Below are 25,920 nucleotides of genomic sequence, written 5' to 3' on the forward strand. Positions count from 1 at the left end.
CCTGTTGGAGTTGGTTATAGCAAAGCTAGCTTTAAAGGTATGGAACCCCCCCAACTTACTTTACAGCATTAACTTATTACAATTACCTCAAAAGACAAAAAACACCTACTTCCTTTATAATCATAAAGTTTAAGGGTGGGTTTTACCTTTGTTGAATGAGGACTTCAAAAACCTCTTATCTTCTTTTCCACCTTTACTCTAATTAATTATTGATAAAATGCATCAATTTTTCCCTTTTAAATAAATATAAACTTTGATGGAGGGTCTAGATGGAGCTGTTTTGGTAAGGTAGCTATTTTCTTAAGTTGGTATATTGGCAGATTCAGCTAACCAACTTCATTTCTCATGTCTTTATGTACAAAATTACACTGTTTATTTTGCTTATATTATACTTTATTAGCCCACTATCCACCTAGGGTGCAGATGAACCACCTAGGGTGCAGATGAAGAAATACACTACGGTGTAATATGCAGGAACAGTTCTTCATAATAATTCTAAAATGAAGTCTACTTGTATGCCAGATATGATTTGCATAAGTGAAAATTGGTTGAAGGGTCTAACAGAGTATTGGTAATTATTCTTTGTCCTTGAAGAGAGGTGCTTGGGGTGGAAGTTTTGTTTTGAGGAGTGGACTGTAAGGGCTCACCTACACATCAATACTGCTGAGAACCTTCGGGAACAAGACAGATTAGGAGAGATTGGCAGGCTAAGCTAGCTAGCTAGCTTCCTTTGTCACATATAGTTCTCCTTCCAGCTTGGGCATACAAGAAAGGAGAAAGAATTCCATAAAACGGAGATGCCACTATTTTGCTATCCCTGGTCAATAACACTATGACACGCATAACACTTTCACGTGACATAAGATAGCAAAACAGTGTCATTGCAACTAAGTTCTCTCTCCTACAAGAAAGAATCTCCATTTGAAAACATAATTATATGGCTAATTACACCAAAGGTTTAGGTAAAATTATGAATGTTTGGAAAAGACTCAAAACACTTACGTTTGGTGTTTTGCGTAGGACACTAACAAAAGCCACTCTTATACGGTAGATATTACATGATTGTTATTAGAGCCTAACGCAGTGCGTCTACCGTATAGAAACTTAAGATTTGATTTGGGTTTTGTAATTAACATTCTTAATTTCCAATTTCATTTTTTCAGGCATATATATATATATGCATATTTGATATTGTTTTAAATTTCCAAAGCTAGGTACACCACGCGTTTGTACTATTTTTGATTCCACATGATTAGTTGATAGGATTTGGGACCCTATGAGCACTTGGTTATGAGTACATATCATGCTAATGAAGACTTTCCAGCATAACACAGTATGGTCCTGATTTTAAAACCAATCTTATAAATGCATCAATCTTTTCTTCTCTCTCATTCCATACAGTACAGGTGGTGGACTATATGATTAGTATTGCGACATCCACTTTGTTTTTTTTGGGTTTTTAATTTGTTTCAACTTTAAACCAATCTATCCATGTCTGCCCTGTTGTTGGGTCCATATCAAATTTGCAAAGATTCTGAAAGAAAATAATAAAAAGAGAAGAAAGAAAGGAACAATTTGACCACTTTGATTGAGTTTGGTGGTGGCGGGACTAGATTTTGAACAATGTGGCAAAATGTCTATGCTTGTTTGGTTGCCATTTCCTAGTGATTCTCTTGCTCTTTTGTTGGTGGTGGCCTGTGCTGGGCCAGGGTGGTCAGAGACCAGTTGAAGCCAGCAGGGTCCGCATGTTCACCCAAAAGAAGAGCCAGAATTTGCTTGATTTCATTTTTGTTTACATGTGGCCAGGAGATTTAGACTAAGAACCTGGTTTGGAAGATTCGGATTAAGAGTCTCGTTCAATTGGAAACTTCATCAAAATTTCATTCAAATAAAAATCTATGGACCTTTAAAATTAAAAGGTTACTAGAAACACTCGATTTTTCATAACAAAATAGACCAAACCCTAAGAAAAAATCATATAAAACTAAAGCGAAAACGAGCAAAAAGGTAATGAGGAAGGAAGAGGCATCTACCATTCCCTTGTCGCTGGCACCTCCCCCTCCGTCTCCTTCCCCTTCCCCCCCATTGCCGGCCAGCCCTTCACCTTGTCCTCTATCTTTTATAAACTAATCTCACTCATCACACCCATAAAGTTTATGTAATATCAATTCTGCACTTGTTTACTTGTTGATCAATTTTAGATTTCATAAGAGTTTCAAAGGAAAAAAAAGAAAAGAAATGATGCTGTGAGATTAGTATTTAGAGCACTTTCATCCATTTGCCATGGCAAAGGGCAAGGCAATGGCTGTTACTATTCACATGAAAAGTAGCAATCATTGCAAAAGGTTGTGGTGTTTCCACCAATTGCCATGGCAAACACTATTCGTATGAGATATGAGGAGATGAATTTGTATAGAGTTTTGGTGTGGGAAGTGAAGAATATGACTAAGTATTTATTATAAAAAATTTCTGAAAATTCTAGGTTTTTTTTAGATTAAAAAAAAATAAAAAATTGTTCTTGACTTGACAAACCCAGCTAGAAGTCAGTGGTTTGACCTTGTGTGGGTCCCACAGATTGTCCTGGCAAGCGTGGCCCGCTAGAAGCAATTCCCTTGCCTTGGGCCCTGTCCTGCTCGGGCTAGAGGCAACGGATGGAAGGGCTCCTACATACATTGATCATTGGGATAAGACTCATGTATGAGGAAGTGTCTTAATGACTCAAAATAATTAAGGTTTAAAACTGATATGTTTATTCTTCTCTCAATGAGGAATATATATACTACATACAGAGTGGTTACAAATAGGAAATATGTACAAAATATCTTAATTCTACTCAAATTAGATAATTACAATAAAATAGAAATTCTATTCATAATAGGAACGTTGACTTACAGCAACACTTCCCCTTAAGTTGGTGCATAGATGTCGGTAATGCCCAACTTGTCAAGTGAGTCTTCAAATCGGCGCTTTGTCACAGCATGGGTCAACATATCTGCAAGCTGCTCTGAAGAACGCACAAAAGGTATATAAATTAACTTATGCTCCAGCTTCTCCTTAATGAAATGCCGATCAACTTCTACATGCTTAGTTCGATCATATTGCATCGGATTGTTAGCAATTTCAAATGCGGACTGATTATCACAGTGGAGCTTTGTAGCAGCATTCGGTTTAAACCCAATTTTAGCAAGTAACCACCTCAACCATAGTATTTCACAAACCCCTTGGGCAATCCCTCTATACTCAGACTCTGCGGAGGACCGAGACACAACGTTTTGCTTTTTGCTACGCCACGTAACTAGGTTACCACCAAAAAGGTGAAGTAACCTGATGTAGAACGTTTATCTGTAATATTCTTGGCATAATATGTGTCAGTGTAACCTTCCAGATCCAAGTGACCATTTTTCTTAAATAATAAACCTCTCCCAGGAGCAGACTTTAAATAACTCAGAATACGCATTACAGCAGCCATATGATCCTCACTAGGTGAATCCATAAATTGGCTAGCAACGCTTACAACATAGGCAATATCAGGGTATGTCAATGATAAATAAATCAATCTCCCAACTAACCTTTGATATCTTTCTCTGTTAGTTGGGACCTGATCCACATAAACACCAAGTTTATGATTCTCAACAATAGGTGTATCAGCTGGTTTACAGTCAAGCATTCCAGTATCTGCTAGTAAGTCCATGACATACTTTCTTCGTGAAAGAAATAAGCCATGTTTAGATCGAGTGACTTCCATTCCTAGAAAATATTTCAAACTGCCCAAATCTTTCATCTCAAATTCAGATGCTAAACGTTTCTGCAGTTCCTCGATTTCTACAGTATCATCACCAGTCACAATCATATCATCAATATAAATAATCAACAAAGTCACCTTACCAGCCTTGTGTTTAATGAATAGAGTATGATCAGTATTGGCCTGTTGGTAACCAAACTTCTTTGTAGTTGTGGTAAATCTGCCAAACCATGCCCGAGGAGACTGCTTTAACCCATACAGGATCTTTTCAATTTGCATACGTTCCCCGTTTCACCGGTAACCCTATACCCTGGTAGAAGACTCATGTACACTTCTTCTTCTAGTTCACCATGTAAGAATGCATTTTTTTAGGTCAAATCGCCTCAGGGTCCAATCCAAGTTTACTGCTAAGGACAACAAAACTCTGACAGAATTCATCTTAGCCACAGGTGCAAAAGTATCATGATAATCAACTCCATATGTCTGAGTGAGCCCTTTAGCTACTAATCTTGCCTTGTACCTCTCCACAATACCATCTGCATTATATTTAACTGTAAACACCCATCTGCATCCTACAGGCTTCATTCCTTTTGGTAAATCAACAATGTCTCATGTATTATTTTTTTGCAACGCCTCCATTTCAATATTCATGGCTTCAGCCCACTTTGGATCATTAAATGCCTCCTCAACATAGGTTGGAATTTTAATATTATCCATTCTGGTCACAAACGCTTTGCACTCAGGAGATAACCTGTGATCAGACACATAATGGGCAATGGCATATCTCGCTTTACCTTTTGGTGAGTAACAATCAGGTGGACCCCCATGGTTCCGTCTAGGCGGTAAAACATAAGAATTATCAGAAGTATGAATAGAAGCACTTACTTCAGGAATATCCAGGGGAGCTTGATCGGGTACTATTAGAAAAGCTTCATGGGGGCAATCAATTCAGTGATGTAGTGACATCGGTTAAAATAGCAGTTCAGCTAGTGTAGTAGGTTCTGCGGTGTAGCAGGTTCGGTCGGTTCTTCCCTTTGTATCAAACTATCCAATACTACTCCCCATTGTAAATTTAGCCAGCTATGTCCTTCACTACTAGTCTCCCCCTGAAGGACATGCTCGGGTGTATCAGAGAAGAACATTTCATCCTCAACAAAGGTAACATCCATAGAGACATATAGACGTCGGGTTGCTGGATGATAGTATCGGTAACCTTTCTGATGAGGAGAGAAACCCAGAAAGACACAACGGAGAGCACATGAGTCCAACTTACTCCTCTGATTCTGATGGAGGTGAACATAGACGACACAACCAAACACCTTTGGACACAGAGTCAACATAGAAGAGGCAGAGACATGATGGATCAGTACCTGCATAGGAGTTTGGAAATCCAAAACTCGTGAAAGTAGACGATTCAAGAGATAGGCTGCATAGGTAACAACATCCATCCGAACCGACGCACGCAAGCAGCAAAGCACGGGCAGCAGCAAGGATTTGCTCATTTTTACGTTCAGCAACCCCATTTTGTTGTGGTGTTTGAGGGCAAGTAGTCTCATGTAGTACACCCTTAGTGTGAAAAAAATTGGATAACGCCGAATTAAAAAATTCTCCACCATTATCAGATCGAAAAACCTTGATAGGGAGCATAAATTGAGTCTGAATCATCTGATAGAAACGCTGAAAAATTTCGACCACATCACTTTTATTTTTCATCCCATATAACCACATCATACGAGTGCAATCATCCACAAATAACACAAACCAACGAACTCCCAAGGCTATAGAAACCGGGGAAGGTCCCCAAATATCAGAATGAACTAAATCAAATGGCATAAGCCGTTTATTACAACTTGGAGGGTAGGATACCCTATGACTCTTAGCTAAACTACAAGTCTGACATTGGAAATCAGACTCGTTGACACCACTAAATAATGCAGGAAACAAATGTCGTAAATATCCAAATGAGGCATGACCAAATTGGTAATGTAGCAACCAAATCCGGCGATGCTGAGAAGTTTCAGTGCTACCAGCACGAAGAACCCGACTAGTTGCCACATCATCCACATAATAAAGCCCCCCATTTTTAGTACCACGACCAAAGATCTCCCAAGTCTGGATATCCTGTAGTAAGACAAAAGACAGATACATCAATACAATGCAGTTTAACTACTCAGTAACTTGCGGTACAGATAATAAATTACTAGACAAAGATGGAACCAATAACACTTTGTCCAATGGTAAAGCAGGTGTCAAGAATATAGAACCAGCCCCCGTGACAGGAGCAACAACATTATTAGTAGTCAGAACATGATTATGATAAGGTGAAAGAGTAGTAGAGAATAAAGCAGAATTATACGTCATATGGTCAGTAGCTCCTAAATCAATAATCCAACCTGTATCTTGGGTATCATGGGCATGGAAAGCCTTGCCAAAGTTACCTAGAGGAGGAGGTGTTAGAGTGCTTGAGACGACGGTCAAAGTCGGAGGAGGAGTAGCAGTAAGGTGGTCGTGGTTAGTGGTGATGTCAGCCACAGAAGTGGGGGCAACAACCACATGAGCTTTGCTGTCCAATTGTTCCTTTTTGAAACGCCTCCGCTCCTTCTCCCAATCTGGTACCCCATGTAATGCCCAGTAGGTGTCAATAGTATGTCTCTTCTCACCATAGTGATCACACTTCAATTTATCTTTTTATGCAAAAGTCGGTGAGGAGACAGCAGAAGAGACCACCTGACGCTCAAAAACCAAAGCAGTGTTTTTGGAAGCAAACACAAAAGTAGGTTCTCCAATCTTGGTGCTGGATCTAAGCATAGTAATCTGGCATTGAGCCTCTCGACGAACCATAAAAAATACATTTTCGATACTTGGAACTTAATCACTTCGTAGAATATCACTTCGGACCTTGTCATAAGTATCGTCAAGGCCAGCCAAAAAATCATACACACGATCTGCCATAACAGAGCCTGAAAAGTCTTCATATCATCAGACACTTCATCTGAAAAGGATGTCTCTTGTCCAATTCAAGCCAGATTGCCTTAAGTTCGACAAAATAGATAGAGACAGGATGACCATCTTGCTTGAGACTGGTAGCCTGGCACCGCATGATTCATAGAGTGGGATATGTCGAGCCATCATAAAACATCTGATTAACAGCATCCCAAATTTCCTTAGCAGTAGTTAGAGTATGAAACATCTTCAATAAACTGGGTTCCATAGTTCGCAGCATCCAACTTTTCACAACACATCAATAATTTTCCACTTCCCAAATTTCGGGTATTTGGAATCAGGGGCATCAGTTTCACCAGTCGGTAACCCAATTTGCCTTGTGTAGTAGCATGGAGTTCGATCATCGAAGCCCATATATCAAAGTTGGATCCATTCAATTTGAATCCCATAGGTAGGTTGGTGGACGATTCGGTATGAACCGTCACAATAGGAGTAGAAGAAGAAGAGTCAATGACATCTGACATGGTGATAGATAGTGGCGGCAGCAAAAGATTAGGTGACGACGACAGTAAGAGATATAAGACAGCACATGCTTAGGTGTATAGGCTAGGTGCAGCGGAAATAGGTATTTTTAGGATTAGGGTTTTGATGTTGTAGAGACGGATCGGAACCCGCTCTGATACCAACTCAAAATAATTAGGGTTTAAAACTAATATGTTTATTCTTCTCTCAATGAGGAATATATATACTACATACAAAGTGGTTATAAATATATATACTATATATACTAAATACGTGTCTTTTCATATTTGGGGATTATCAAGGTTCATGTTATTAGTTCTAATTAATTTGTGTCTTTACATAGTTAGGGATATTTTTTTTAGTACAAGCAATTGGGGAAGAAGGGTTTACACAATTTTTTTTTATATTTATGGGTGGAGGTGAAAAAGTTCATCTAACTAAGCTATACCCCATTGGTCATATTTAAGGAGAAACACTTACATGAAACGGAAATATCACTATTTTGCTACCCTCGTTCAATCACAATATGTCACCCCCCCACGTGGTAAATTTAGGTTTTAGCCATAAAAAAACTTTCACTTTTGAAAAAGTCAAAGCTTTTCAAAAAAGACAGAAAAACCTCTTAACTTTTAAATTAAAGACATACAAATGTAAAGGATTCCTTAGGAAATTCGAAAATAAATAAGGGCAATTTTGTCCATTTTGGCTTCTTTTAAAAATTTTCTCTCCTTTTGCTTTTTCCAAAGTCTCCATAACTTTTCCACGTGATTTGTGATTTGGAAATAACAAAACAGTATTATTCCCGTTTCATACAAGTTTTTATGCATATTTAAGTGTCTTTTCATGTTTAGGGAATATCTAGGTGTAATTATCTAATAGTAAGTAGATATTCAATAAGCTATATAGCCCTTTACTCCTGGCTATTTTTAATCAACAAGGCATAGGGCTCCTCTGTCAAAACCCACAAGAGGTATCTAAAAAAATTTGAATCCAAATTGAAGCACCGCTTCTTCAAACCAAAAACAGATCAGCCACTCCGCCCAATCCTAAGTGGGTAAAGCCCAACCAAAGCAGCCCACAACTGGTCCTCCAAAATCCAGCCCAAGTAGACGGTTGCCAGAGATTATCCGTCCATAATTAACGGCCTAGTCTATCCAAAAACTTAAAAAAGCCGAAAAATGTAAAATCCCGCTAATCAAAATGCAAGGGTCCAATCCCATGCTCTCAATCAAACCTCCTGCCATCTCAGGTCCATCACTCCCAGCCCGCCACATCACCAGACTCACCAATCCATCTCCTACCTGATCACCACCTCCTTCTCCACGCTTCCCACAAACATTAAAATCCCCCCAAAACTACGGCAGCAGCAGCAGCAACAGCTCTATTCTTTACCAAACAAAAAAGAAAACAACCGCAGCCAGCAGCCGCACCGCCCACAAAATTTTCTCATCTTTCTCCATGCACACGACGTCATTTAACACCTTTACTTTTTCTTGAGTTTCACCCCGTTTTCGTCATCAGCTTAGGAACTCAGTCGTCCTCTTACGACGCCGTTGTTACGGTAGACTTTGCTGTCTAGGCGTACGGTTAGTGTTTTGCTTTTTCTCTCGTAGTGCTTTTCATGAGCAGGCGGAGGTTTGGGGACTATCCGAGTCGGTCTTCGGCTAGGGACGGCGAGGAGACCGACGAGAATCGTCGATCGTACTCGGGTCGGGTTTCTCGTTATTCACGACCCGAACCGGAAGCCCGGGTGGAGCACGATACGCGTCGTTATCATGACGGCGGCAGAGATAGGCAGCCGCTGAAACTGTCAGGGTTGAGCGCGGATGTGCCTGTCTCCCACTCGACGTCGATGAAGTTTCAATGGAACCATTTGCTCGCCCAGAAACCCGACGGTTCGAACCCGACCATGAATCCGGGTTTGAACCGACCCGGCTTCGGTTTGGGCAACGACAGTAGCTCTTACAGGCTGAATGCTGAAAATGGTTATGCCGGAGGAAGCGGGAAAAGTGGGGTTCCGGATCCGGGTGTGGACCCCAGCAGGAAATATGGGTATTTTCATGGTGGCTTGACGTCGCCATTGGCAAAATCCCATGTGGGTGTTCCAAAAGTTGACGACTTTAGGCATGGGGACCACCGTCAATACATGGGTCAAGAAGATAAGACCGTGTTTGGCTCCGGACCGGGGCGTTCAAGTGGTTTAAAGGAGGGTTTTCGCGGCCTTTCAGATCAATTCAACAGAAGCAGAGAAATGGCTGCGGAGGGACGTATTGGCCTTGGTGGGTATTCTTCACAAGGTCAAGCACCACGACTGAATGAGTTGCTGGACTCAAATTGGGCTCAGCATAGCCCAAATGGGGACTACAATGACCCTGGAGTGAAGAGAAGCGAGCATGGTGAAATGGGTACCTTTCCCATTCGTGACCTTCTCTGTAAAAATATTGCAAATAGTGTTGGAGAAGACATCAGACCTCCAAGCTATTTGAGGCCTAGCATTGTGGATTCCATTATGGACAGAACTGATGGTGCCAATGGCGCACTTCGAGTAGGTACTCAGGAGATTAGCCAGTGGAACCAATATCATAACTTTACAGAACAGACACAACCGACTATACCCAGTTATCAATCCTTGGGTACTGAACAATCATTGCCTGATTATTCTGAAGCTTTGGGTTCCAGTTCGAGAACCCGGGACTTCGGATTTGGGGGAGATGATGCTCTTGAAACAGGGCTTGAAGCTTTGTCATATGAGGGTGCATTGAAGAGATTAGCTCGGCTTGAGGGTGATCCAGGTTTGGACGATGTGACCACTCTGGAAATGTGCGCAATGAGAAAACGAGCTCTGGCTAAGCGACGAAGAGGGAATGACTCAAAATCTGAGTTGTTCCATGATTTGAGCGACTCTTGCAATGTACCTGACTTGAGTTATGGGGACAATCAGTTGACTAATGATGATGTAGAACAATATGCGACCATTGGAGAGGGTCAGTGGAACATTGACCAAGCTCTGAATTTGGGAGAGGATCGGCTGAATATTAACCCAAATATGAACTTTGGAGACTATCAACCGAGCATTGCCCGAGATGTGACCTGCGAAGAGGATCAATGGAACATTGAACAAGATGTGAGCTATCGAGAGTCCCAATGGAATGCTGAAGATATCAACAAGTTGAATTCTGACAATGTGTTACCATCCTCTAAAATGCAAGAGCATCATGGCGAACAATTCAAATCTGCCAGGGTAGATATAAAGAAGCGTTTGGGACCTTTGACATCATCTGGCAGTATAAGGAAGCGTTTGGAACCTTTGAACACGCCTGGCAGTGTAAAAAAACGTTTGGGACCTTTGAAATCGCCTGGCAGTGTAAAGAAACATCTGGCGCCTGCTCAAAATGTTCCTGATCCCAAATACTTAGGTCATAAACTTGAAGATCAATACAAATCTCGAATAAGAGAAACAGATGATTTTAGTGGAAGCATTCATCTTCAAGGGGGTGGTCTTCCAAAAGTTGAGGGGAAACTTGCAAAAAAAGCACTCCCTGAAGATTCTGAGGAGTTCAAGAGGCTGGTAGATAGCGCCTTTCTTAAGTACATGAAGGGTTTGCATGAGAACCCAGCTCTAAAAAGGAAATTCATGGAAGGAGAAACTGTTACTACAAAGTGTTGCATATGTGCCAGGTCTGTCATCTAAGACGTAATATGTTTCTATCTTTAAGTTTAAATTTTGCTCTTTCTGCTGAACAAGGATTCGGGTATGATTAGAACTTATAGAAATTTAATATAGGATAAAACTGCCGTTAGGTAGTTTTAAGTTTTAGTTCTTGAATTTTCTGAGTATTGGCTGTCTTGGAGGGACTTTTCCAAATGTTGGTTGTCTTGAGGCTTTGACTTTGTGGCTCTTAATTGTTGGGTGACTGAAAATGCGAGTGTTAAGGTTAAATCTTTTTGAACTCTCTGCCATGGGAAGATAAGGTTAATTATTGGCCTAGAAGATTTTTCAGGATGTCCAAAAATTTAACTCCCACTACCACTGCATGAGTTGCAGTTTCCTTATAGTTGGTGAGTGCTATTGGAGGAGCAAACCTGAAATGGTTTTATTTTAGTTTCATGATGCTCGTGTAACATGACCAAGTGTGAATTCTCCCATCCACAACCTATAAGATGAAGAGGATGTTAATTGTAGATGGAAGGAAAAATGATGGAACACATCTATTATTTTATTTTTTCATAAGAAGAAATGCTGATGAAGTTTATGGTCATGGCGACAGCGTTAGTAATCTCAGGATGATAATTACAGTCTTGGTTATGATGGGTAGTGATGTGTTGGCAGAAGGTAGGCAACCAGAGATGTTATTCCCACGATTTAAAGTTCATACTCTAACTGCTAGATTATTGAATTTTATCAGTCTATTTCTTCTTGTAGTAGCGACATTTTTGAAATTGCATCCGTGTGCATTGCACACAGAATTAAGGCTTTCTTTGGGCTACCAGAATTGGCATATGAGATCCTTCTGCCAGGGAAAATATTATTTATTGAACGGCTGATGCCAGAGTGGTACATTAGCGTTTGGAAATTAGAGCCTAGAAGACTATGTTTAGGTGGTTATGGTGTCAGGGAGAATGTCCTTTCCTTTCTTTTGGGCATCTCTTCAGCTGAGTGTTCTATTTACCTCTATGCTGCTTGAAACCCAGGGTGGCGAGTGTGCCTTGTTTATTAATAAGGAATTTTTGGGCTTTCAAAGGAAGCATTTTTCTAAGACGTAAAGCTTTTAAGTAAGTGATTAATACATTTTTGCAGATAATCCTGCTTATGCATTTTCTACTTGAATAGGATGGACTACTTTCATTTGAACTATAGTGGCAGAGGAGAACCAATGGTTGCAGAGACTTAGATTGAAAGATGTTTGCTGTAGGTTTTCCATCCTCTAGTAATCTGCAGTTCCTGCTTGCTACTTTATAAAGAGATCCCTCCATGGCAATCCATATTTGTTTCTTCGTAGGTGGCTACATTTTCTGTGTCATCTGTGGTGCCTGGATAACCCAGTATTCCGAGTCTTCGGCTTTCTGCACTTTCAAATCCTGTAACCTAGTAACTCTTCACTCCTCCGGGTTTGAAGTTGGATTAGGAAGGCACTTATTTAGTAGTGTCACTGATAGTATAGGAACTTTATCCATGTACTACTGCATGGTTCACATTCTAGGGATATTTTTCTAGTATCTGAACCAAGATATTGGCTCTGTTTTTCCCCATTTCACCTCATGTCCTACAAACTAATTCTGAAGTGATTCAGACCAAAAAATGATTGAAGTGATTCTGTAGTTTGTCCCACGTTTTGTTGATTTAGGCTTCAAAGGAATTGCTTAATGACTATTCAATCTGTCTGCCTGTTGTATCAGCAACTCGAAAGAATTTGCAGGCACGGTACCCTTGGCAACACATGCCTTCATGTCACCTATGGTTGGTTCCAGAGCAGAGCACTTGGGTTTTCATAAAGCACTTTGTGTGCTGTTGGGATGGGACAGTGCAGCAGTCTCCAATGGTACATGGATTCAACGGTGTTTGCCTGATGCTGAAGCCTTGGCTCTGAAGGAGGATGCAGTTATCTGGCCTCCAGTTGTTGTCATCCACAACAGTTCCATAGCAAATAAAAAACCGGATGAAAGGGTGATTGTAAGTGTTGAAGGGCTTAGGGCTATTCTTAAAGGTAAGTAACTAATTAAAATTTCCTCATCTTCCACATATCAATGACTCTCTTTTTGGCTACTCTTGTAGCAGGTAGGTTTAATGTAATTTCCATCTTCTCCACTGAGATTATGTTTCTTGTCATATTTCTGTTTCATTCTATGATATCAACTTGTCTTTCACTTATCATTTCCTCCCAATTCCGAATTCTTCTCAGCACCAAGACTTGCAAAAATCTTTTTGATCAGTTACAATATTTTGGGGAGGGGATTGGTTTTCCAAATTTAAAATCTTCATTATGATCCTAGTTTAGTAAGGTCAATATTTAAATCATGAAGCTATCAGGGCAGTTGCATCTGTCTATCTCAAGAACCAACTTGCTGCCTTTATTCCCTTTTAACATGCTTTCTCTAGTCGACCTTATAGCTGGTGTAATGCTTTGTTGGTTTTTTGCATGACATGTTTTTGTTTGCTTTGTATTTTTCATCCCAACTTGTCGTGTAGGTATAGGATTTGGTGGGGGGAAGACCAAGGTGTGCTGCGGGAAACCTGCAAATCAAAGTATCTTGGTAGTGACATTTAATGCCACATTTTCTGGTTTACGAGAAGCAGAAAGACTTCACAAGCTTTTCGCTGAGAACAAACACGGGAGGGTGGAGTTCCAGAAAATCAGTTCTGCTGGCCTCAGAAACGGCAGCAACGGAAAGCAAGAATTGCTGGCAGATGAAGCAAATTGTTTATATGGCTATTTGGGAATTGCAGAGGATTTGGATAAACTCGAAACTGAGACCAAGAAGCGGTGTGTGGTGAAGAGCAAGAGAGAGATCCAGGCTATTGCTTGTACTTCGCTTAGAAACGAATGACGTTAACTATATATCTATGAATTTTGTTTAACTCTCAAATGAGCCCTTTTGGTTTTTGTTCAATGGAAAATCAAAAATTCAGTTTATGAATGTAGCTCAAGGTTTATGAGCTGACCTGTTTTGTTATTACTTGTGGTTATTTCATTGAGAAATAGGACAAAAGCACTCGCAATGTTTAGGGCTCAAGGGTTGCGACATCCTCATCAAAATTTTATATTCTGAACTTAATGCTCATTTTTTAATAAATTTGTTAGTGCAACAAATAAAATGAGCAAAACCACTATGTTTAATATTAAACATTTGTTTTTCCTTTGTCTCTCATATACAAAAGTTACATGCAAGAGAAAAATTGACTCACAGAAAGGCAGAAGAAATTACAGTTACAAATGAGGACATATACTGATACACCTATCTGAAGCATGTGGAGGCTTTTATCTCCTTTGAAAGTTAAGGAACTTGATGCCATAGGCAAAGACAAAGAAGAAGAGGAGGACCCAACCAACATGTGCAAGCACTACAGGCACAAGGAAATCATAGTCATAGCCCAAAAATTCCTTAAGGAATGCGTCCACTGGCTTTGGTGCTGAACCAGGAATTTCAAGTAATGTCTTCTTATCGCCGACTTGAGACGTGAAAATGCCATAGATTGTCCAAGCAACTGGGGAAGCCCAGTAGTACCACCTCCACCATATTGGGATTAGCTGCAACAGTAGAGCATGAATTACTTTGGTCACAGATTAAGTTTGTTGGTACGGTTTGATTGTTATTGATTGGATGGTTACTATGTTGCCATCTAATTGATGATTAGTTGCTCTGTTTTTCAGACTGCAATGTTGTATCTTATCTGCTTTCTCATCCTAATAAATGAAGATTAGTTGTAATGACATACCGGCCTAGGAATGAGGAAACCTGAAAACAAGTTCCAAAAGCTGAGGAAGAAGGACATAACAATGGCAGCAATTTGATGGCCAGGAGTTAGTGCAACCACCATCATACCGTACATTGAGAAGTATGTGAAGCACATGAATATGAAGTAGTAGAAGTACAAGAACTTTTCCACCTTCCAGTCGTAACCAATCATAGAATAGAGCAGAAGAGCATAGATGAAGGTTTGTATTGCAACATAAATTGTTTCTATAGCCACCTGCAGCACAAAATGAAGAACATACGAGTGAACGAATATCATCATCTAGATTTACAGAGTGGATAAAATGTGAAACAGATAGACGTGCACCTATCTATTACCTGAGCAAATGCATAAGGCAACTCAGAATACATCCCTGCTGCTCTCTCGCGATAAAATACTGTTCTCTCAATCGCCACAACAGATTGCACTGCAGAAGCGTTCGAGGCTCCAAGGAAAAGAACAGCAGCATAAGTAGCTCCCAGCAGATTGATCAGGTCTTGCTGTTTGTGTCTGCATACAATATATTATGCCATTTAGCTTCATATGAATTTCCATGTGCTATCTAAGTTTTTGCATCTGTTTATGGGAACATAAAGCAGTGTAGCTTGTTTTAAGAAACTTCGGACATACATCTGGTCTCCTTTGCCCCAAAAGATTATACCAAATAAGATACCAATCACAATTGTCATGAAGAACCGGATTGCATTGTATCGTGAATTCCTCCAGTAAGACCAGTGCTGTTTCCAGAAACAAGCCTTGCACTGAGTTATGAAGCTTTGCGAGTACTGCGTGGCGAAGTAAAGATCCTTGGAACCTGGTTGTGGAGTGCTTAGCTCCTTGATGAGCGCCTGATTTCTCCTGAAAAATTTGGGAAAACATCATGAGAAAATTCAGGACACACACGATGGGAAGGATTTTGAGAAGAATAAGATGCAGTATATTACTTACCTATAGAGGTCAGAATTGGCATAAACTTGTGCAAAATCAATTTTAAGTTGTGCCTCAACTGCAGTGGAGCTGATCTCTAACATCCATGTAGCAGGATTGTAACCCTCTTTTATTTTTTGAACCCCTGGAATAGCCTACAAGAGGTTTCAGATACCAGTCAAACTTGCATATATGTTCACCATCATCATTCTTGCCTTGTCCTAATCAAATGAACTCGGCCAATACGTAAAATCCCGTCTTTCATTTTAAAATAATACATGCAATATCTCCTATTAAATTAATTTTTTCTTGAGATCTTTTGTGCTATTTCTTCCCAAGTAGTCTTTGTGGCCTCTTGGTCTTTATCTTCTGTTTTAACTATCTTATCACTAATGTTCCATCCAAAGTTCTTACAAAAACTCACCTCAAAGTATATTCAAATTGAGACAAGCATATATACAAAAACTCACCTCAAAATATTCAACAAGTTTGTGAGAATGACGACCTAGGGGTCCAGCATAAATAACTTTTCCTCCTCTTTTCATCAAAAGCAGCTGCAAAAAGAAACAACATCAATTTGAGACAGAGCATAAAAACGTTGCGAACAGAACATTTACTAATACAATAGATTCCAGGGATGAAACTTACCTCATCAAAAGCTTCAAAGATATCTATGCTTGGTTGGTGGATTGTGCACACCACGGTTCGACCAGTATCTACCGTGTTCCTTACCGCTCGCATTACAATTGCAGCAGCTCTAGCATCAAGGCCAGATGTGGGTTCATCCATAAAGATAATGGAGGGATTAGCAACTAACTCTACAGCTATAGTGAGCCTCTTTCTCTGTTCGGTTGAAAGACCGTCTACTCCTGGAAGTCCCACTAAAGCATTCCTCAAGGGGTAAAGCTCAACTAGTTCCATGACTTCTTCAACAAACATCTATAAAATAGACGAAAATTACTGTAAATTATGATATGGCATAAGCATATTTCCAATAGTTGATAATATTTCAAACTTTAGGTTGGAAGAGTAAGTCGTAGTTTGTAACAGGATAAATTTTTCCATACAATAATCATTTAGTACCTCTCTTGTTTCCTTCTTTACATCTGAAGCAAGACGCAACCATGAAGAATACAAAAGAGATTCAAAGATAGTCACATAAGGCGAATGGATGTCATTTTGTTCACAATAACCGCTAACTCGAGCAAATGTAGCTTGGTTCTTTGTGTAGCCAGAAATGCTAATACTTCCTTCAATGTATCCGCCAGTCTTCCTTCCTGACAAAACATCCATCAAGGTAGTCTTTCCAGCACCACTGACCCCTACTAATGCAGTTAGAACACCAGGCCTGAAAGCACCACTGACATCTTGTAGCAGTTGCAGTCTGCTCTCTACAACCCCTTTACTCTTCATTTCCTGATGGTAAAAGAACAGATCTATTAAAGTTTATACCTCGTCTTATATAAAGTTTATATCTATTAGTATGTATTGTTGTTTTTTTTAAAGAAAATGAGCAGAAACTCTCATTTTTAATTTCTGTTAATGTTTTGTTTAAAGATGTAAGTTCTCATATAGATTTCTTAAAATGAAAACCTCAAAGTAAATATAAGTAAAACATTGCTTACAGCAGGCATATCCACGTAGTAATTCACATGGTCAAAAGCAAGTGAAAGGGGCTGGAAGGGCAACACCATTCCTCTTCTAGATTGATTGTTTGAAGAACTGATTGAGCTAGCAGTCCCTCTAGCGTTTCTCACCTGATTAACAGTGCCTACATTTGCAGATATAAATTAGAAAAGTTAGAACTAGTGCTTCAAATAAATGATCAATTACTGGGAGCAGAAGTAGCATAAACCACCAACCTTCTGGATTGGATGTCACTTGCTTCTTAATATTGCTTTCAGAGTTTTCATCCGCAATTATAGCTTTTGAATCAACAAGTGCTAAAGTTGAGTGCAGGAAAGGAACAATGAGTACAGGGTTCCTCATTTTATTCAAAGCACAGAACCAAACTAGAAAGGGGAAACCGCGACTTACGCTTTAAAAATGTCAGTGCTGCAATGAAAAGAATGTTAAAAAGGAGAGAATATCCCATAAGTGCTCCAATGCAAATCCAATACCAGTATTCATCTACAAACAGTCCTCTTTCCTTAAGGAGGGTCTTTCCCACTGTGGGTTGGCTAGAACCATTTATGGGCTGGGACAAGAGAATAACATGAGACGTAGGCAATAGCCAAATATATGAGCCAACTGAAGTTCAAAAAGAAATATGTGGAGTGTGTTTTTTTTGCAAGGCATTAGGATAACTTACAGTGCTCCATCTTTTGTCAAGAAACTCATTGATAGCAATGGCATTTTGTCCATACATCATAGGAGAAATATAGTAGCCCCAAATCATCCATGGTTTAATGTCATCTGCACAAAGAAAAGTAATATTTATTCTTGCAACTCATTCAAAACTCTTATAGACTCATCAAAGAACCCGCCATTGTGTTTTTTTTTTTTTTTGAGTTGTGAACATACCGATCAATATTTGCAAGATTCCTGGTACAAAGCTGATATATGTAGCAGCTTACTTCAAATTCATGACAACTCTAACCCTAAAAGAGAGAGATTAATCCTTACTTTTGGAAACTATGAAGCCTCCAAGCACAAAGACCATTAGCAAGGTAAAGGTGCCAATTGTGCTTGCAACTATTTCTGTTCTTCCAACAGCTGCAATGAAACGGAAGAGGGAGAGAGCCATCTGATGCACTCCAAAGAAAGCCAAGAATTGTTTGAAAAACCTGTAAATATTGAAAATCTTTCAGCAGGAGGACCTCTCCTTCGTCAAACTACCAGATCCAGGCTAATTAAACCAATGAGCTAAAAATAGATAAATTGGAAGTTTAGCACCTACCTACTGGCAGCAGGTGCAAAACCAATGGTGTAGTACGTAAGAATGATCCAAATGCCCGACTCCACTAGTGAAATGGGAATTCTGAGGAGACAAATGGGCAAGCCAAAAGCCCATGCAGGGTAGAACAAAGCATCCCTTTGTTTAAAGAATAGTGGAAGCCTGAAAACTGTCATTGCAAGCTCTGCCATCCCATTAAACATGACATTGATGAGACTGAAAAACAGTGCTCCCCAAAACTTTGGTGCATCTTCTAAATGGCCTGCTCTCATTTGCGTTCTTAGGAATACAGTCAATGCAATTGTAGCCATGATTGTTATTTGGGTAGTTTTGAATATGTATACAAATGAATTGCGCTTCATCAGCAGCCATTCCCTTGAGAAACATGCCTTGAAGAGTTCCCAATGGGAGATTCCATACTTTGCTCTCACCAATGCAGCATGATGGACACTGGATCTGTCATAAGGAACTCTTAGATCTTCCAAAAGCTTTTGGAAAATATGGAAGGAGTTGAAAGCATGAGCAAACTCAGTTACGGATATGTATTTGTAAGGTTGATTCTTTCTAAACCAGTATTGCTCTTGGTCCTTCTTGGAAGTTACTTCTTGCAGAAAGTCTGCAACCCCTTTCCTTTGTGGGCATTGGAAGCCCATATGTTCGAAAAATTCGAGGACATTCTCACGGGGACCTTGGTAGACAATTTGGCCCTCTGAAAGTAGGATAATGTCATCAAAAAGGTCAAATGTCTCTGGTGCAGGCTGCAGGAGAGAAATGACCATTGTTACATCCATAATATGAACCATCTGCTTCATGTACTTGATAATTTGAAATGTGGTGGAACTATCCAAGCCTGTTGATATTTCATCCATGAAAAAGACTTTTGCTGGTCCAACTAACATTTCCCCTGCATCCAGTGTAAAAGGTGATTGAATTAATCCTCATTAACAGCTAACACAAATATTCCTTCTAAAAATGATGCTAGTTATATGATACTGTTCATGTGATATTTGAGAACCTACATTACGTAGAAACTAACTTGAAGGATCAGATGAAAAGAATAAGATATCTACAAATTAATATAAAGAGAAGGCAAGTCCATATACATGTGTGTATGCGTGCGTCTGTGCGTGTATGTGAGAAAGAGAGAAAGTTATATATCATAGGAACTTTGTACATTACTACTTTTGCATTTAAAATAAATTGATCAAACATGTCCAAGAACTTTATTTTTAAAGATTTGCATTCTTTATTACAACAGTGCAGAAGTTCCTTATAAAATTAACAAGTACCAGTAGTTACACGCTTCTTTTGTCCTCCAGAGATGCCCCGTCTCATGTCATCCCCCACCATAATATCAGCACAAATATCCAATCCAAGTATCTGTTGAAGCATCAATAGATGTTATGCCTTTAGAGCAGCAGATGAAAACACTGGTTTCATGTCAGGGCAACAAATTAACCTTGAGAACATAATCTGTGATCAAACTGGTTTTCTGGCCAGCCACTGCTGTTGCTTTCATGAATGCGTCAATCTCAGGATCTGGTTTTATACCTTCTTGTTTCTCGCGCCTTGATGCCTCTACCAACATCTCATACCTGGTTCCAACTCCGAGGCAACGTCCAGAGAAATCCAACGTCTCACGAACTGTCATCTCACCGTAGTGAAGATCATGCTGGCTAATATAAGCACAAGTTCTCTTAGGAACAAATTCTGACAATTCATGGCCACAATAGGTGACTTTCCCAGTTACCTGTTCACCCATTTTACCAGTAAGTGGACTTGGAATTGCGGACACAAACACAAAAAACACTCCTGCGCAAGCACACACATACACAAACACAAACAAATGACCTCACAAGAGATTGAGAGAGGAAGACATACCCTTAAATCATCATCAAGCTTCCCAGAAAGTGCCTTTAAAAATGTTGTTTTACCTGAGCTAGGCGGTCCAAGAAGTAGGCACATTCTGGAACAATTCACAAAAAATGAAGAAGGAAGTTCAGAATCCAAAATTGACAACAGGCAACATCAAGTCTATTTAAGTAGCAACAACTTCTGTTCTTCTGACAGGCAATGCTAGTCTAAGTATACCAATTGTAGCTAGCACAAGGTTTTTTAGCATCTACAACACGAAAAATTGCATCGTGAAAGCTAAAATGCTATTATAATCTTGCAAACAACTATAATATATGGAATATACCTTGATGGTCTCACTATTCCACTCACATCTTGAAGTATTTTGACTACCCTTTTCTTTGAAGGAGAGAGTCCAACAAGTCCAAGAACCCCCTATACAAATTGCAACTTTATGAGAAAAAGAAAGAACCCTCTATGCAACTAAAAACAAAAGAAATAAGCAAGAACATGAAACTACTAATCTGCAATTTCAAACTGTAAACTATCTGATCATCAAGGGGAATTCCATTTTGACGCATATAATGCAGACAAAGGTTGAAGAATGTGAAAATTTATACCTCTATTGCATTCAAGGTGGAATTGTACAAAGTTGGAAGTGCTCTGGTCCCAACATATGCATCTCCCTCAACTGATAAGTGCTCAAATCTCACTTCAATCTTAGGAACCTCAATCCCCACCCTATTTCCCAGAAATAAAAATTATTCAAAAAAGTCAGCAAGTCCCTAATTAATGCCTAAATTGAGACCACATTAAAGAAAAAACAAAAACTGACAAGATTAAAGTTGAACTTCCTTACTTTTCCTCTATTCCTCACCACCCAAAATAACACAATGATTCAAAACATTGTAGACAAGAAAATACTAACCTGTCAGTTCTGTCCCTGAGCCTCTTGAGGAACTTCTCATTATCATCCTCCACAACTTTTAATATGCTGTCCATCAACTGCTTCTTGTCCTCAGTCCTAAGTTTAGTAACATCAACCTCATCATGCACCACTCGCCCACTGCTCATCACCTGCCTCATCATCCCCTTCCTCATCCTCTCATATGTAGGCAGCCGCTCTATGGCCGCCCACTTCAGCTCCTCCTCCTCCTCTTCAGCCGCCCCACTCCTCTGGAATACGTCTGGCTGCTCATTCCACATATCTTTAAGGCTTATCGTCCGCCAACTCACGTTACTTGCAGACCGCACCAGGCCATCTCCGGCCAATGCTCCCGCCATTTTTAAAGTTTCCGGCCACCAGATATTCAAGATAGGTACTAACAAATCCAAAAGAATATCAACTATTTTTTCTTATTGGCCAAATATATTCATGCACACTATATATGCATTTGTATGAGAATACACAGTGGCACCATTAATGAATGAATAAATGAATAGTGAAAGGGAAATTAACAAGTTTGGAAATCTTTACAAAAAACGTGACAGGCAGAATGTATATAGTGATCAGTCTTTCTTAGTCAGAAGAGAGTCTACGCCTGAGCCATTGGATATATTGCTGACTGCTGAGAGAGAGAAGCAGAGAGAAGAGAAGGCGTATGGATGTGGAAGAAGAATCTCACTTTTCATATGCATATTTATAAAGTCAGAATTAGAGCAGGTGTTGGAAAACAATGCTATTTGAAATTATATTTATGGATGTGATGGAATATGGTGCTTTTGCTTTATTTTTATTTTTTTAGATAGAAAAGTGAGAGTATTTGATTGATAAGATAAACAAAAACAAGTACAAGCAACCAGATTCCGAATATGGATACGACTAAAGTGCTTTTTGCTTTAAAATGAAGGACAAATAGCTAGCATTATATCCAACTCACATACAATGATTTAAATGCGTGAAGTTACAGCAAAGCAATCGATTATTCTGTCTTGTTCTTTAAATCTCGCTGGGGGATTTAAAGCATTCTAAATACATTACATTAAACAAGCTCTACTGGCAACATAAAAGAAAGGAAATGTAACAACAAAAGAAAAGCGCATTGATCAACACGGGTCAGCGAGCAAATCCGTCACAAATTTTGCTTTCTGGAAATTCAGTCGTGAAATTTCATGGATCACAGGGCTGTTCAAACATAATTATTGACAAGTAATTGAAAACAAAGCGAAAGAAAGAAAGAAAGAACATTAGTTCTTGAGTGGGGGAACATGTTTTGGCAAAATATTAATGCAATAACACAAGAGGCACAAGAGGCACCAACTTTTTCCCCTAAATTTATTCATCAAATAATGCATGAGTAATTATAAATGCCTTTTTTTTAAAAAAAAAAAAAATTTCCCGTTTGAAAGCTAAAATGGATATCAGATGTTTCTTCTTCTTCTTTTCCGAAAAATAAATAAATAATAATAGTGATAATTCAGTGTAGGGTACATTTTAGAGTGACTTGCAATCTTGGTATAGGCTCAGCATGACTTTCCTAATTACATCGGGTTAGGCCTCACTATCACTGGATTAGGTTCAATGGTCACTTCGTTGGATGTAAAAGTTATCGGGTCTGGCTCGGTTCGCCAATCAACGTGGGTAGGCTTCGGAGGTCATTGCGTCGGGTCTGGTGGTCTTGGGTCTAGCCATTTCGGGTCTGCTGGTCTTACAGGTAGGGTTTGTGAATGGGTCTCGCAAGACTAGTTTGGCCTAAAAGATTCAAGCTTGAGTTGGTTTGGACCTCGCCATTTCGCTCGCATGCGTACTATGGACCTAATATTTGCAAATTATATTGTTAAATATAAAATAGGCGGGCCTATACATGCCGAGTGGCATTGGGCTCAAATGGGTTGGGCATGAGATGTGGTTGGGTTTTAAACTCCGAATCCAATAAAAAATAGAGTTGGCACTCTTCCGTCAGTGAACACACGCAACCCATTTGAGCCCTAGTTATGGGATCGAGTTTGACGATCATTGGTGTGGGTCCGTGGTTATTGGTTCGGGCTCGAGGGTGTCCTAGTCGAGTTCGGGGGTGATAGGGTTGGGACTGATGGTCACTCGTGGATTAACCGAGTGTCATGAGTGTCAAGTTAGACTCTCACAAGGAATATATAGAAAGTGGTCTTCCTAGCAACTTTCTTTGATAAACAAATCTAGCGAGTTTAACGCTAGCTATTTCTTAATAGAGTTTGCTATGCATATAAAAATTGATTTAATCAAAGGTAAAAAATTGTCTCTTTTTAAAATAAAAATAAAATAGAAAAGTGATATGAATTATTTTGGTAAAAATAGCTTTTTCTCTTTTGGGGGTCAAAATCTCTTAAGTTTATTGTTGTGATGAAGTCATCGATGGAGCCAATGAAAGCTGAGGATGATCACTTGGCGATTCTCAACTTTCAAATTTTGTCATAATTCATATTTTAATTTTGGTTTATGTCCTTAATCTCGACCATTCTAATGATGTATAAAACCAATTAAAGTTATTAATCTCAGTTACATAATTAACAGATATTTTCATAAACTTAAACATTTATGAGAACAATGTTCAGCTCAATGATAAATATTGACCAATCGTAATCATTAAGCACATTTCAAGTACTGAATATTCACTAAGATCGAACATAATGGTTTGACTTATGGGCTTTCACAAATAAGCTCATTTTAAGAGACAAACATTAAACTATCGTAAACATAGGATTACAAACTTATATATGTATCATTTGCATTTACTGTGATTTTCCTTTGAAAATTTGTTCAGAATAAATGTAACAAATTGTCCTTTCTTACAAAGAAAAAAAAATTGTCAATTGAAAAAATGGAAGAGAAATAAATAAAAAAACGTGTTAGTTGTCCAATTGAGTTTCTCATTTGCTTGTTAGCTGTACAAAATCAATTTATGAATTAAGGATAAGGAGAGGACAGACTGGTCATTACTCCCTTATGGCTGACAGCTGCTTTCCCGTTGGAAGGAGTATGGTATAATATCCATTATGCCCTTAATCTCAAAGTCTATAAATGCCGCTATAGCTCTCTGTGACTGTCTCATCTCATCACCATCGATATTCACTACTTTCCACAACAGTTAAATTTGTCTGAGTTTTTGATCGTCTGGTTGATTAATCGCACTTGCAGCATCTCTAATCTCTCTGGTAATTTATTTAATTTCAACTCGAAATTGATTAATTAATTCATCAATGGCTCTTCCTAAATCAAACCCTAAGAAATCAGAAGCCATGAAGATGAAGAGGGTTGCTGATGCTATGAAGCCTCTGAAAACGGCCATGGCCAAGAGATGCTCCGCCCTGAGGAAGAAGAAGACCAACGAACTCTCTAAGCTGAGGAGGGTTTTGAAAGGTCAAATTGAAAAGGGTTTCTTGGAAATTGTTGAGGATCGAAAAAATTGGGATTTGGGTATTCAAGATGATTGCTTGGAGTCCAAGTTAGAGGCTTTGAATGAAAGGATTGGAGCGGTTATGAGGAAGATGAGGATCGTGGAGAGTTCTGTGGAACCGGAAGCAGCAGATCAACAACTACCCTGTAATGGTTTCGAATTTGATGATTATGAGCCAACGGTTGATACTCTTGATGATTTTCTCAGTTGGGTATTGGGTGGTGATCATCATAACGATATTGCTGTAATGGAAGATGATTTGCGACTCTATGATCTTGACACAATGTTGCCAGAAGAACCACAACAGCTGGAGCAGCAACCAATTTCTGTGCAAAGTATGGATACTATTACTAGTGATGATGATTTGAGGTTGCTTTTGAGTGATTGTGAGATTGGTTTGATGCAAGATGATTTGCAGTTTTGTGATGATGACCTGAGCCATTTTTTGGCCCCTCTGGAAACAATGTAACACAGGAGCAGCAGCCTATTAAGTTTTAGTTTTTATCTGTAATTTTCTTCTTGTTATGTTTGAATTTCTTATCAAGTGTGATCCTAAAAGCTATATTTGGACATAATGAAAACTGCATGTTGTTTGTTTGTCTCTGTTCTTGTTCTGTTCAATTCCTTATCTGTTTTGTCCTTAGTTATTAATCTTAGTTATTGTGTTATTACAAATATTTTCAGAAACTTTATATTTCAGAAGAGAACTTGTCCATAGTTATAAGTAGATCATCTTTATATTTCAGAATATTTCAAACAAACACGTATTCCACTCACACATAACCCTTTAACTAAGATCATCTACTTATATTTCTTTAAGTTAATAACTTTAATTAGCCCACCTGTTGAAAAATTCATGATTCCGCCCTTGCATTACTATTACCATTAGCATTAGACAAATAATATTGTAATATGTAGTAGAGATAGATGCATCATCAATAGGATAAACATGAATTCTATATCAAAAAAAGCGTAAAGAGGAACCTAAATCTGAAAAAAAAAAAAAATTTGTAGATATGCCTCATGAAAATGTAGTGATATACATTCTATACTTCCAGCCGCAGATTTAGAAAGTTTATGAGTTATTTACAGTATGAGCAACTTCTATTGAATCGACAAACAAATTGTTAAGCAAAAAGAAAGCTACAAACAAATTATTCAATTGCAAAGAGGAAAAAAACAAAACTCTGCAGAATAAAATAAGACAATA

At 39.0% G+C, this 25,920-nt stretch overlaps 2 protein-coding genes across 2 annotated transcripts; one reads left to right on the forward strand and one right to left on the reverse strand.

Annotated features, from left to right (window-relative positions):
* Positions 1–8,575: 8,575 nt before the first annotated feature.
* On the forward strand, positions 8,576–13,839 carry LOC103327747 (uncharacterized). Its single transcript, XM_016794574.2, has 3 exons — positions 8,576–10,885; positions 12,605–12,912; positions 13,395–13,839. Exons 1-3 carry the CDS (start codon positions 8,829–8,831, stop codon positions 13,751–13,753), a joined length of 2,724 nt encoding a protein of 907 aa, XP_016650060.2. The 5' UTR covers positions 8,576–8,828; the 3' UTR covers positions 13,754–13,839.
* A 182-nt stretch (positions 13,840–14,021) lies between these two features.
* Positions 14,022–21,951, reverse strand: LOC103326818 (pleiotropic drug resistance protein 2-like). The gene is made up of 20 exons (XM_089053535.1): positions 21,266–21,951; positions 20,958–21,078; positions 20,684–20,772; positions 20,365–20,449; positions 19,943–20,233; positions 19,773–19,863; positions 18,487–19,387; positions 18,213–18,373; positions 17,899–18,002; positions 17,625–17,784; positions 17,450–17,530; positions 17,213–17,358; positions 16,671–17,003; positions 16,236–16,526; positions 16,058–16,141; positions 15,609–15,742; positions 15,291–15,518; positions 14,999–15,170; positions 14,643–14,897; positions 14,022–14,454 (listed from the first exon to the last, which is right to left on the reverse strand). The coding sequence occupies exons 1-20, from the start codon at positions 21,619–21,621 to the stop codon at positions 14,185–14,187; spliced, it is 4,353 nt and encodes a 1,450-aa protein (XP_088909661.1). The 5' UTR covers positions 21,622–21,951; the 3' UTR covers positions 14,022–14,184.
* Positions 21,952–25,920: the final 3,969 nt, after the last annotated feature.

This window comes from Prunus mume, linkage group LG1 (assembly GCF_029339155.1).
Source record: "Prunus mume cultivar Tortuosa linkage group LG1, ASM2933915v1, whole genome shotgun sequence".
Classification (NCBI taxonomy): Eukaryota; Viridiplantae; Streptophyta; class Magnoliopsida; order Rosales; family Rosaceae; genus Prunus; species Prunus mume.